General features: G+C 44.4%; 1 protein-coding gene across 1 annotated transcript in view; it reads left to right on the forward strand.

The window, feature by feature from the left end:
• The window catches only part of LOC138516879 (E3 ubiquitin-protein ligase TRIM39-like), a 753,998-nt gene that overhangs the window by 426,455 nt on the left and 313,538 nt on the right, over positions 1 to 14,005 (forward strand). Inside the window, exon 4 of the mRNA XM_069632328.1 lies at positions 10,578 to 10,808. Within this exon, the coding sequence (XP_069488429.1) occupies positions 10,578 to 10,808 (231 nt within the window). The remainder of the gene's footprint in view (positions 1 to 10,577; positions 10,809 to 14,005) is intronic.

Consider the following 14,005-nt stretch of genomic DNA (forward strand, 5'->3'; position numbering starts at 1 on the left):
GCGGATCGTGGTCCGACAAGGTGGTGGCCAGCAGCGGTTTACGGGACGCTCTTCGATGGTGGCAGCTCTCGAACAATCTGGATCGAGGAGTGCCGTTGGTGGAGCCTGAGTTTCAAGCTACGATTGTGACGGATGACTCCCAGGCAGGGTAGGGAGCGCATCTGGGGAGCTTCCAGGTTCAAGGTCTGTGGTCTGCAGTCGAATCGAGTCTTCACACCAATGTGCTGGAACTGAGAGCGGTTCATTGGACTGTAAAATCGTTTCTGCCGTGCATACGTGGCTCTGTGGTGAGGGTGTTGCCAGACAATATCACCACAATCTTTTACCTCAGGAAGCAGGGGGGCACTCATTCCAGGGTGCTCTCGAGAGAGGCTCAGGAACCTTGGCATTGGGCCCTGGTACAAAACATCAATATTGTATTGTTTCATCTGCTGGGGTTGATGAACGTGCAGGTGGACTTGCTCAGCAGAGAAATAAACCAACTCCACAAATGGCAGCTGAAAGAACAGCAGGTGTCGAGCATTTTCCGAAAATGGGGTCGTCCTTCATTGGATCTTTTCGCCACTCTAGAGAATAAAAAGTGCAAGGAGTTTGCCAGCAAATGGCCCCAGCCCGGGTCTCTGGGGGATGCGTTCTCGTTCCCGTGGACGGGCAGGTACGCGTACGCATTCCCTCCATTTCCACTCATTCGGCGGACACCTCCAGTGGATTCAGAAATACCCATGCCGTGTGATTCTGGTGGCCCCGGTTCTCAGACCTACTCCGTCTATCTGTATCGGAACTGGTTCGGTTGCAAGTGACGGTGGACCTTCTGTTTCAGGACAAGGGTGCAGTCTGGTACCACGATCCAGGCTCTCTCAGCCTGACGACATGGCTCCTGATTTCTCTGAGTTTGGCCTACTGAACATTTCTGGTGACTGTTGCTGCATTTTGGAGGTGGCTAGAGCTCCGTCCACAAATGTTTCCTATACATGCAAGTGGAAAGGGTTTGTGTGTGGTGTAAGGGCCAGTCTGGGATGGGCCCGTTAAACATTTCACCGGAGCAAATTCTACCCTACTTGTTGCACTTGGCAAAGAAAGGTTTGGCGATCTCCTCCATAAAAGCACACCTGGCGGCCATTTCTAGATTCACTTGGAAGAGGCATGCTATCCCTCTGTTTAGTGATCGTCTGGTCAAACATTTTCTAAAAGGATTGTTTCGGACGTTTCCTCTAGCCAAAAAATTCCCTCTTGATTGGAGCCTCAATCTGGTGCTGTCAGGTCTGATGAAAGCTCTGTTTGAACCAATGTCTTTGACGCCCATGCAGTTCTTGTCGTGGAAAGTGGCGTTCTTAGTGGCCATTACTTTGGCAAGAATAATATCTGAATTACAAGCTCAAGTGATTGATCCTCCGTACTTAGGTTTCTTCAAGGACAAGGTGGTGTTGGCCACTAACGCGCACTTTATTCCAAAAGTGCCAACCACTTTTCATAAACTTTCTTCCATCGTGCTACTATCATTCTTTGCTGCTGCTTCCTCATCGGCAGAAAAGGCGCTGCATACGCTGGATGTGAAAAGAGCATTGAAATGTTATCTGAGTCGTACTCAGGAGTTCAGGATTTCTAAACAACTGTTTGTGGCTTATGGACCCTCTGTCAACGGAAGGGCAATCTCCAAACAAGGACTATCTCGCTGGGTCTCATCGGCTATTTCCTTCTGTCACTCTTAGGCGGGAAAGCCTTTGGAGAGGTGTCCGAAGGCGCACTCGACGACATCCACGGCTTCGTCGGCGGCATTATGGTCGGGGATTCCGCTGGTGGACATTTGCCAGGCTGCCTCCTGGTTGGTGCCGCATACCTTTACTCAGCATTATTGCCAGGAACAGCAGCATGGTGCAGATGTGCAGGTGGGACGTGCAGTCCTGCAATGCCTGTTTGAATAAGGTAAGCCCCACAGCCTTGGGGTATCTGTTTCAGTGTTACCATTGCTAATGTCTTCTTTGCTGGTCTTATGTGTTTGCTCATGTGATGTATTGGTTTGCATTACACGCCTCCATGCATGATGGCTACTGCTATGTAATCTATTCAAAGCATGTGAATCCATGAAAGATCCAATGCTGGAGAAGGGAGTAACTCCATTTCTCCAGCGTTGGTATCTTTCATGGATTCACATGCGCCTGCCCTGCATGCAAACTTAGTTGGTTCCGCTACTTTGGAGGTTAAAATCTGAAGTGAAGCCGTGGGAGCGGGTCTATTTATACCCTAGGTCCTATTGGGTGGTAGCTAAGCACCCAAAAAGACGTTGATAGGACACTAAAGTGTCGAAGTTTTCCAAGTGAAAACGCTATTTGACGACGGGGAATATTCAAAGCATGTAAATCCATGAAAGATACCAATGCTGGAGAAATGGAGTTACAGGTAAGAAATGTACTCCCTGCTTTCTTCTTGTATGTTATATTATTGTGATTTATACCACGCTCCGCTGCCATTTTCATGGTCTCCAGGCGCTCTTTTCCATTCTGGCAACTACTTCTTCGTGTGTGTTTATTCCATCTCCTTCTTGTGCTTCTAGTACAGGCAGTAAATGTATACACATGTCTTGTCTCTATGAGGCCGGATTGTGCATAAAAATAGTGAACTGTAGTTAATTACTATGAAAAATGCCATTGATCATCTTCCATTGCTTTTTCTGTTCCTTTTTGTTATGTGTTTTATTTCCTAATTGTTTTCAGTGTCACAGCATTAGGCATTGCTAGGCCCATATGTCCTCAATTGATGAATTTTGACGTCACAGTGTCTTTTCCTTTAACCCCTCCTTGCAAGAACAGATCAACTGACTTGCGCTAACGGAAATGTCACGTGCAGACAACAGATCACCCCTTGAAAGGCTTAACATTATTACTTTCGTTGTCCATCTTTACCGTAAATGAAGGTAGTGCACTGACGTTTAATGATGGCACGCACATGTTCATGAGGCTGGCTCCTTGGTGAGCGAGCAACGTTCCAGGATCATATTGCGGCAGGGAACACAGTCGAGCTTGTCGATAAATATTTTATGCCAGTTCTTCCTCATGAAATGAAGACACTACAACTATCAGTTAATTTCTCTGATTTATTCCTGCAGTAGTATAATAGTTATCATAGCTATACAGCCATAATCCACCTCCTCCCCAGACCGGTCCTCTTTATCTCACTGCCATCTAGAACTCTCTTGCATGATTGAATACTTCTACAGCTGAACACAACACATTTGTACAGTTTTTCTATCTGGTTTTCTTGACTGTTTTACCTTTGATTGGGATCACTGTTGGTCTGTAGAAGTGGGTGGACTGAGTCGGTGCTTCATTCACTGCATACCCCTATATTCCTGGAGAGCAGAAGTTATTTCGTCACACTGGTGGCAGGGTTGGGATTTGAGACAAACTGGGACTATAGCTTAATCAGCAAAAATAAACAGTTAACATTAGATTCACTGTCAGGTAATTTTTAATTCTTACCATGGAGCTTGACATGAGGTCCGCATCCACCTAGTTAGTAGATGCATTGCATGAGTAATGCCAAGCAAGGGGACATTTTCGCTTACCAACAATCTGCCCAAAGAGAGGGTAACATTGTTTCTCAGAAGTCCCACCGGTCTCTGGCTTCAGTCAGATCCTAATCTTCAATGAAATCGAAGGCTTCCAGTCCCGAATCGCACTGAAGGGGGCCTAGGTTAAAGAGTTCCTCCTCGAGGGAAGTTTTGCCTAGGAAGAGTATAAGCATAGGGACGAGAGACAGAATCAAAGGGAAGAAGCTGCTTTGTGGTAAACAGGAAGAGAAAAAGTCTGCAGAAGCTTTAGAAGAACAGACACAAAGGGATGTGGTCATACAGGAGCTGAGCAAGCTTAAACTGGCGCATCAGTATGGATCGAGGAATTCCGTTGGGGAGGGAACTGCCTCCAATGATGGCTCCCAAGGAAAACTTAGGCACTGCCTTTATCCAACTTTATGAGGAGAAGAGATATTTCGGACTGGTTCGAAAATCTGGAGTTAGCTTACCCCCTCCAGGAGGTGGAAGATGGGTTGTGGTATGCAATCCTTATGCGACTACTCACAATGATTAGAACGGATGTAAAGGGGAATATCTCTTAAAAGGCAAAACAACCTATAAGCCTTTCACTGGTCTCCTGCGCATAAGCCCTATTTCACTAGCTCAATATGCCACTGTCAACCGCCCCTCTCTCTCTCCTTTGTTCTTTATTGCTCTCTTTCTCACTATCTATCTGTCTCCTCTCTCTCCATTTTTCTCATATAGATAGGTTGTGTCTCATTGCAAGTACAGAGATGTGGTAAAAAACAGAGGTAACTCCTGAATTACTGCACCGCCATACTATAGGTTAGGTGGTGAGCTGGAGGAGAAACCTCCAGCAAAATGTTGTAGGTACTTCCGCTGCCTTATTGCCAAAAATCCGCAAAATCGTCAGAATTACCACAGGTTGTAATTCTGCCGAAATCCCTATAGAGTCCTATCGGCTCCATAAATGGGGACTAACACCACCATACCACCACTTGTGATCCGGAACTGATTCTGCCAGACAAAGTGGCGGTAACAGTAAATCCATATGGACGAATTCTGGCAGATTTACCACTAGAATGCTGCCGAACCTGTAATGAGGCCCATTGTATTCCAACAAAACAAGCATCTGCTGATTGGTAAATGAGGAAAAAGGGCAGTCCGAAAATGACACTCATAACCGTATACTACATGTTAGGTGTTAGGGGAGGAAAGTATTTTCGGTTCAGAAAAAAAATACTACTTGGAATATGAGGGCTGTGGTGACTAATTTCACCTTTCTTAGTATGCCGGTTGGCAGGCTGAGAGTTGCCTCAAACTTCACTGTAGCATACTCACGTGTTGTGCTGAGTGGCGTGGTGGGAGTAGGACAAGAAGGAGTTTGTCAGGCATTCAGCAGAGCAGAGGGGAGAATCCCAGCGTGTTCCTCCTAGAGGTCTACCCTACTGTCTCATGTAACTTTCAAAACTTTTCATACACAGGCCAAAATGACATTTCCCCCACCACCAGCGGTTAGAACTCACTAGGCTTTGAGACAACACCAGGACGTCTGTATCAGGGATGCTCTGGTGTGAAGATGAATTGTTGTTAGAAGGTGAAGGCAGCATCATGTCACTGGGAACCGGATATCATCTGTCTGTTGGGGAATTAACCAGGGTTTGTGGTCTGTCACCAAGCAGCAGGATTAGGGTTTCAGTGGATAGCTGGGGACATGGGATTGTGAGTGGAAAGATACTGCCAGTAAGTTGCTTGTGGCCTACACTCACTTCAGAGTTTATTCACAGAGAGCATTGCTACTAACAGGCATTCCTGTGGGGGGGGAATGAAAATGTACAGCTGATAGCATTCGTGTTGCAATGCCTAGGGAAAAAACGTTGCTTTAGAACAGAGGTCCATGGAAATTTTTTGCGGGAATATCTACGAGCAAATATGGTACCATTAGGTTTACAAATACGCAATGAACCAGCCCTTTTTCTAGATAACAAGATATATATGGAAGATTTCAGCAAAATTGCTACGAAATGTAGCAGAAACTTGATGGCACTGACCATAACTACAGCCAAAAGGATTGATACCAAAATGTTGGAGGATTTAAAAAACGAGGAAACAAAGTTCCTAAACAATGACACCTTCACCAACACAAGGGAAAAGCTTAAAGAAATAGATGCTACCCTCGAAACCTTCTCATCATTAACACTGAAAAGAAAACATAAAAAATTGGCAAAGGACATTAAAAATGTCAAGTTGGAAAATGTATACCCCTACCTTTCACCTGACTATAAAGAGATCAAAGAAAAGGAAAGGATGGCCAGACAGGGAGGTATGAATAGAAACCGACGGAAGGGTGTATCCTTTTCAGGCTCAGATAACTCAAGCTCAGGTTCATCATCAGGAGACCAAAGCAATCCCAGAGGCATGAATCCCAACTATGGCCAATTCCAACCACCACCCATGATGCCTTTTTTAAGGCAAGCTGGCCCCAGAGGCGGATTCTGGGGGCCCCCTCCACAACTACAGATGCCATTTTTCAACTACCCCCAATGGGGTCAACCGGGCAGGAGACGCAGGGGCAACAGAAGACGCCAGTTTTAATTCCAGTCTTAAATCTCTCAGGCACACCTCTCTCTGAAGAAGAAACCTCTCTTCTGGCTAAAGGCCTTTCCTTTGTACCTACGAATACTACCGATTGGTTACAATTGGATGGTGAAATCTCTACCTTTCTTCGCTCCATCAGAAGAAAAATCTTTTTCAAGGACAAAGATGGCCCGTTGGAAACAGAGGACACAGGACTCAGACCTAAAAGTGACTTCTACCCTAAAGATGGTGACATCTCTTCCTCATTTCTGGCATTTGAGAAATGTCTCAGACAAGAAATCAAAACACTTAAAACCACCAAAAATCATCAGAGAAACAACCTAACTACGGGAGAACACAAAGCTCTCAAAACCCTATCCAACAATTCGCACATCGTCATTAAAATGGCCGATAAGGGAGGAGGCATTGTGATACAAAGTAAAGAACAATACACTAAGATGGTTTTGACCCTACTAAATGAAGACAACAATTACAAAAAACTCAAAAAGGATCTCACCAACATGTTGAAAGCGAAAATTCAAGAAATGACAAAATTTGCAGCTGAAAGGAATTGGATCACAGATAAAGAAGAGGCATTCCTTAACACAACGGATGGTAGGATCCCAGCGTTTCACGCCCTGCCAAAAATTCACAAGGATATGATAATACCCCCAGGGAGACCTATCGTCTCAGGGTGCGGTTCTATACTAGAGCCCTTATGCAAATGTATTGACTTTTTTCTTAAACCTTTATGCCAGAACACACTGACATATCTCAAGGATACCATGGCAACCATCAACATTTTTGAAAATCAGCCCTTTGACCCCACCAATGAAGAAATTGTCACTATGAATATAAAGAGTCTGTATACCAGCATCCCACAGGAACAAGCAGTCAGACAACATCTAGCCATACATATGACCCTGAGAAGGGTACTGGCAAATTTCATATCTGAACTGTTGGACTTTGCCCTGACAAACAATTTCTTCTCATTCAACGACACCTTTTACCAACAAACCTGTGGCACTGCCATGGGTGCAGCATACGCACCCAGCCTAGCCATAATTTTTATGGCAGAATACGAAAAAACTTTCATACTGAGCGAGGCAAATCCATTTCTCAATAACATCCGCCTCTGGTATCGTTACATTGACAATGTCATCTTTATCTGGCATGGAAACAAACAAGAACTGGACAATTTTGTAGACTGGACCAACAATCAAACTCAAGAAATCCAATTCACTATGAGCCACAACAATAAGAAATTCAATTTCTTGGATCTCAACATGCTGGCATCGGATGGCAAATTGACATGCTCCATCTTCAAAAAAGAAACGGATCGCAACACTACCCTGCACTACAGGAGTAACCATCCTAAGAGTCTCCGTGATAACCTACCCTACGGGCAATTCTTAAGAATGAGGCGCAACTGCACAGACACAAAGGATTTTAAAACCCATGCCTCAGAGTTACAACACAGACTTGCGGACAGAGGATACCCCAAAAAGTTACTTAAAGACACCAAGAAAAGAGCACTTTAAACTCAGAGAGAAGTACTATTGGTCCCTAAAACTCGTAATCCCAGGCTCGTTGGCATGCATTACCACCTTCAATGCTAACACACCACAACTTAGAGAGATCATCAAGAAACTGTGGCCCATCGTTCAGCTGAGCTTGCCAGAAGAACCATTACCCAAGATGGCCCTCAAAAGATCTAAAAATCTTAAAGACCTCTTAACTCATGCCAGAAACAAGCACAAGAGTCAAGATCTACCCTATGGAATATGCGAGACATTCGTGGGCATCACCCCTGTGGCAGCTGTTCAGGGTGCAAACAAACCAAAAAAACTGAGATCCGTCCCGATAGATGGGAAAGAATGGGAGATTTGCCACTTTTCAAACTGCAAGACATCTAATGTCATTTACCTGATCGAGTGCCCCTGTCACTTGAGATACATAGGTCAAACATCTAGGCCTGTGAACAAAAGGATAGGGGAACATAAGTCAAGAATACGATGCAAAACGCACAATGCACCCCTTGTATCACACTTCCTAGAGTACCAACACAATTGCGACTTCTTCATATGGTGGGTGGTTGACAAGGTCTCGGACTGTTCCAACACCACCAATGCTTTGAATTTCAAAGAAGCATGGTGGATTTTTAAATTACAGACCATCTTAAAGGGTCTCAATGAGCTTACTCCATTTGAATATCTGTAACCCCCAGCTCTGGCTGTCCTAGCACTCTGACCCCTGAGGACAGCACAAGGTGGCAGCTTTTCCATCTGCTTTTCCATGCGTCCCGGCCCCGCCCTCCAGCCCCCCTAGACTGGCACACACCCCCTGACATCCATCCTCCACGCGGGCCGCACCGCACCTTGCCCACCCTGGCACCCAGCCATATGCCAACCGGCAGCGGGGCTGCCACTTGGCAGACCCTCCACCCAGCACCCTTCCCCAATGCATCCCCATGCATTCCATCCAGGACAAGCACAAGAGCGACCCTCTAACTAGCGGTGCTCTGTCCCACACTTGTCCTCCTCCCCCCATCCAATCACAGTGAGCCCTGGACCACACACTCTGCAGCATCCAGTCTCTGACCGATTGCAGGGTTTCTTCACACCACACACTAATGCGCGTTGCGTCCGTTCTCTGCAGGTGCCTGTCTCTAGCCGGACCCCCGGACATAGTACATTACGCACCAATGCGCGTCCCGTCTCCTTGGGAACCCGACTCAGTGGTGACTGCGCATGCGCGAGGAACCTACATTTCGCCTCGACGCATGCGCAGTGCTGATACTTCTACACAGCTCTTTTCACCAGGAACGCGAACGCCATTCCTGATCGCACTCAGTGCGAACTGCCCGGCAGAGTGAGTCAGGTAAGCGTTCACACCCTGGTACCCTGTTCTTAATCTGGCAGCACATCCAGCCTGCTATAGTCTGGGCGATTTACCCATTTGTTTCCTTGCTCCCCAGACTCCACACCCGAGCCTCACAACAACAGGGTAGAATTCTGATAACCCCGCGCTCACTACACGAGCCCGACAGCACCGTCTCCACGCTGCTGAACCAAACAGGTACTCCATTATCTGTTTTTTATTCATTTTTAGGCCCTTCTGCCTTTAACTAGCTACACCAACGCACGTGTCCTTATTATTATTATTTCCAGATCATCCCTAAACGATCCATTCTTTCACCTGGACACCTACAACCCAACCAGAGGGTCCTTACAACACGAAGTGAACCTCTGTCCTCATTAGTGGGGACTGGAGGGTCAGCCCTCGGGGTAGCCTCTCACGGGCATTTTCCAATTACTTCAGTATTGATCCATCCTCCTGGACCATCCAACAATATATATTCATATTGTTTTTATCCATAGGGAGTCCTGCTTCACCTGGCCCCAGAAGAAGGCTGTAACTTTTTCACAGCCGAAACGTCCATTTTGTCATCCTGCCGATGATCTGAATTCTTTATACCACGTTCATGTTGACGTCGCCTAATAGCAGACCCTATTTTTAGGTTCCTTTTAAGCACAGTGCTGTGTTAATGTTATATATGACCAGAAGAATATTTCAATAGGTTGACCAATATGATGTAATATTTGGCAATTCAATTATACAACACAGCACCAGTACAGTTGTGTGCAGATAACACACTGTACCCTCTTTGCAAATGTACTGTTTTTATGAATTACTGGTACACTTCTAGATCACTTCTGTTTGCTGCACTGTATGGACAAAACAGGCTCAATGGAGTGATTACCTGTCACCACTGGACATGGCTTTCTATTTAAAATTGTACTTAATATTTGAAATACATGAACTTTTGTTCTAGTCAACACACCAAGTGGGTGACAAGGTTGATTCTACTTTTCATGTTCAAAAAATTCTTGGCATGTTCAAGTTTCTCTATGTACATTGAGTTACCAATGTTTAAAACCTGCGACCTAATTAATAAAGGTCTTTGAAATTGTGTTTTTTTCTCCAGGCATTGGATTTGTACTTTCCTCCAATTATACATACTTATATAGATGTATTTAAAACTTTAATATGGAGATGTGTTGAAACTGTTACTACAACTATTCATTGTAGCACAAATGCTCGAGGACAGGATCACCCACCTGTACAAAATAGGGAACGGCAAGGTGCATGAGATGAATTTACAAAATGCTCACAGGTATGTGGGTGGGGCTATGTGAGTAAGTACTATAGGGTGACTATGACCCTTGCACTCGTGCACTGAATTGGCATTGGAAGATTCAGTGCTATCATCCAACTAAAATTTACAGCAGGTAGTTGTTTAAAGACTCCTTTTAGCAGGTTTCCGCTTTTAGGTTTCTGTGCTGCTGTATATGACACCATTAAGCCATTTATTGTCATGTTCTTGTTAGTAACATGTTTTTGTGATTATTTAAGAAAAATACCTAAATATCTACTAATGCTAAGGTTGGGCTGTTTAATTTTCTTTCAGGCAAAATTCAAGAGCCAGAGGGAGAACATCCTTAGTACTTTTGAGGATGTGGAACAGTTTCTGAAAGAGGAGAAGCAGCGTCTCCTCGGCAACCTGGACAAGGAACAGGAGGAGAATGTGAAGAAGATTCAGGGGAAAGTGGCTGTGTTGGCAAAACAGCAGCAGTCCCACGGTACACTTATAACAGAGATAGAGGAGAAGTTCCAGCAGCAGGATATTGACCTTTTGAGGGTAAGTGGGTTCTCAAATATAGGACAGTGGAAAACCTGATAAAGGAAATAGAGGGAAATGCGGTCAGAGACGGCTAGATTACAATTGGATTGGAATTAGTATTACACAAACTGGAACTTGATTAAAGCCATAGAGAGGAAGTGGTATCAGCAGAAAGTCAAGTTTGTGGATTTTCCTTCTATGGTAACCCATTTCTTTTGTTGAAATGTAATTTAGGAAACAGTTGTACTAGTAATATTAATATTGTGGTTATTTATTCAGGTGGATCGGTTTCAAAATGCTCCAATAATCTGTGGGGCAGTTTCCAGTGATATAAAATAACCTTTATTACAGGTCATGGAGTACAGACCCCCTGCTCAACCTTACAACTCACTGGCTAGTGCAAACAGTAAGAGAAGCAACATTAAGAGTAAACATTTTCTGGCCACAGGCAGGCTATGGCACCCTGCTCAGAACAATATTACACTGTGACATTACACATAGAACTATACCACATCATACACAATGAACACCCTGCTCAGAAATATATTACACTGTGATATTCCACATAGAACTATACTACATCATACACAATGAACACCTTGCTCTCTTTGAATAGCAAGCCTGGCCATAACTATTTACATACAGTGAGACAACTTCATAATATATCCCTGTAACAAGTCGGGCGGGAAATGACTTCACCTCGCCACTCATTAGTTCCGCTCCCTCACTGTTCGTATCAGCGACAGCCACGCTCACAGGTCGGAACCCTCCTCCGTTGGTTCCGAATACGCCTCAATTTAAGAAAGTTTTTCAGGCCTCTTGTGTCAACTAACTTTTAACATCAAAGCTCAACAGGAGCATAAACATGTTGCAGGCAAACTTCCTCTGCTAATAAGCCCACTCGTATACGGGCTCGCCTTCATGGGAGATTCCCTCTTCTTCCTCGTCCTCCAACGGCTGCTCCCGACACCACACCGGGAAGAAAAGAAAAAACAACAGAGACCATTCTATCACTAGAGGGAAGTACCTCATAAGGCATTCTTTCATTTCTCATTGGAGCTAGGGCATGTCTTTTTCTTCATAAACCCTCCCCTCTAGAGTCATGATGACATCACAATACCATTCAGACTTCACGGCTGAGTGAACAGTTGTCTAATTGGCTCTGGCTTGTGCTCTGATCCTGTTCTTCTTTCCCCACTTCATCACAATCTCCCCCTCGTATTACCCACACAATCTTCTCACCACAGCAATTCTATTTTTATTCCAAACTTGTCCTCCACTCACCCTTACAGCACCCTTCAACACTGCTACCACATGTACGGGATCCAAATACAATGGATCTCCCTTCTTCTTGATCACCGCCTTCCTGAGCCTCACATAATCTCCACATTCCACTTTGAATTCCTTATTCTCTCTTCTCCAATTCTCCCTCATAACATATTGCTCTTTCTTATTTCTGAGATCTTTTCTCAACTTTACGATCTCACAATCTGATTCCACTCCCCTTTCCATCCAAGGGGAACACACCCAAGAATATCCTTTCCGCCCTATCATCAATTCAAATGGTGAAACTCCTGTAACAGAATGCAGTGCCTTTCTCAATGCACCCATTCTTTCGTCTACTGCCAAACTCCTACTCACACCACACGCTTTAGCCAATCGAACACCCTCCATAACACATCTATTCATTCTTTCCTCCAACCCATTCCCTTCGGGATGGTACAATGCAGCCTTCTTATGTATTATGCCACAATTCCTCACATATTCTTTAAAGCATCCTCCCGTAAACTGAAGAGCATTATCCGTCAGAATATATTTGGGAAATCCTTCTCTCCCAAATACCTTGCGTAAAAACTTAACAATACTACCTCCATCTGTGTCTCCAACTATCTTATACTCGCACCAGCGGGAGAATGCATCAACCATTACCAATATGAACCTTCCTTTCCCACAGCCCATTTCCATGGGACCTAAAACATCAAATGCCACCTCCTCCCAGACTCTTCCTGGCATATCCTTAAGATCCTTAAGGGGAATGGGCTGTTTCTTTGCTACCAAACCTTTACCACTCTCAGCAAATTCCATACAACCTTTCAATCTCTTTTCCACCTCCTTGTCAAATCCGGGCTACCAATAATCCGCCGTCAAAACTGCTTTGATTTGCTGATCCCTATGTGACCTTTATGGGCTATATCAATCATCATTTTGCGGATCTCTTTTGGCACCACAGCTTTGCCACACCAAAACACAATGGTGTCTTCAATACTCAATTCCTCTCTAACTTCCCAAAATGGCCTTTCCTTCACACCCAACCCACTTTTTCTGGGCCAATAACTTTAAATATACATTTTCACTTTTGACAAAAATTCATCATTATCTGATGCTCTCACCCATTCTTCCTTACATACGACATTATCAGTGTTGGCAAAAACCATTTCTATTTCCTCATCTTGAGTCTCTTTATTCTCCTTCATTGCTAATCTGGACAAACAATCCGCAAATACATTTTCCTTTCCTGATATGACCGCCACCTCAAAGCTATGACACTGTAATCTGGTAGCCTATCCCACAACTCTCTGGGATACCTTATCTAATACTTTGTTTTCAGAAATCGACTTTAATGGCCTGTGGTCGGTTCTAATCACAAAATGTGTGCCTCATATGAAACCTTTGAACTTCTCAATCGCCGATAAACAACCTAAGGCCCCCTTTTCCAGGACTAAGTACCTCAATTCCGCACCTCTCACAGCTCTAGAGGCATGCGCTATAATTTCTTCACCTCCCTCAGCCTTAATTTGGGACAAAACCGCCCCTAAACCCACATCGCTCGCATCAACGGCGAGCACACACTTTCTTCTTGTGTCAAATTTCTTTAAAGGTTCAGCCAGATTTATTTCGTCCTTAATCTTTTTAAATTCCATCTGGCACGCATCATTTAAACAAACTCTTCACTTTTCCTCAATAACTTTCTCATCTCAGTGACTTTTTCTGCATGATATTTTATACATTTTTGGATAAAACTCTCACTCCGAGGAAAGATCGTAATTCCCCTTTGTTCTTGGTATCAGCAACCTCTTTGATAGCAGTGACCATTGAATCTTTCAGCTTTATACCCTGGGCAGATATTACATGTCCCAGGTACTCTACCTTATCACCACGAAATACACACTTTTCTTTCCTTAGAGTTATACCACTCTCACTCAAAATTTTCAACA

The sequence above is a fragment of the Ambystoma mexicanum genome, chromosome 6q (assembly GCF_040938575.1).
Source record: "Ambystoma mexicanum isolate Mex_15411 chromosome 6q, UKY_AmexF1_1, whole genome shotgun sequence".
Lineage (NCBI taxonomy): Eukaryota > Metazoa > Chordata > Amphibia > Caudata > Ambystomatidae > Ambystoma > Ambystoma mexicanum.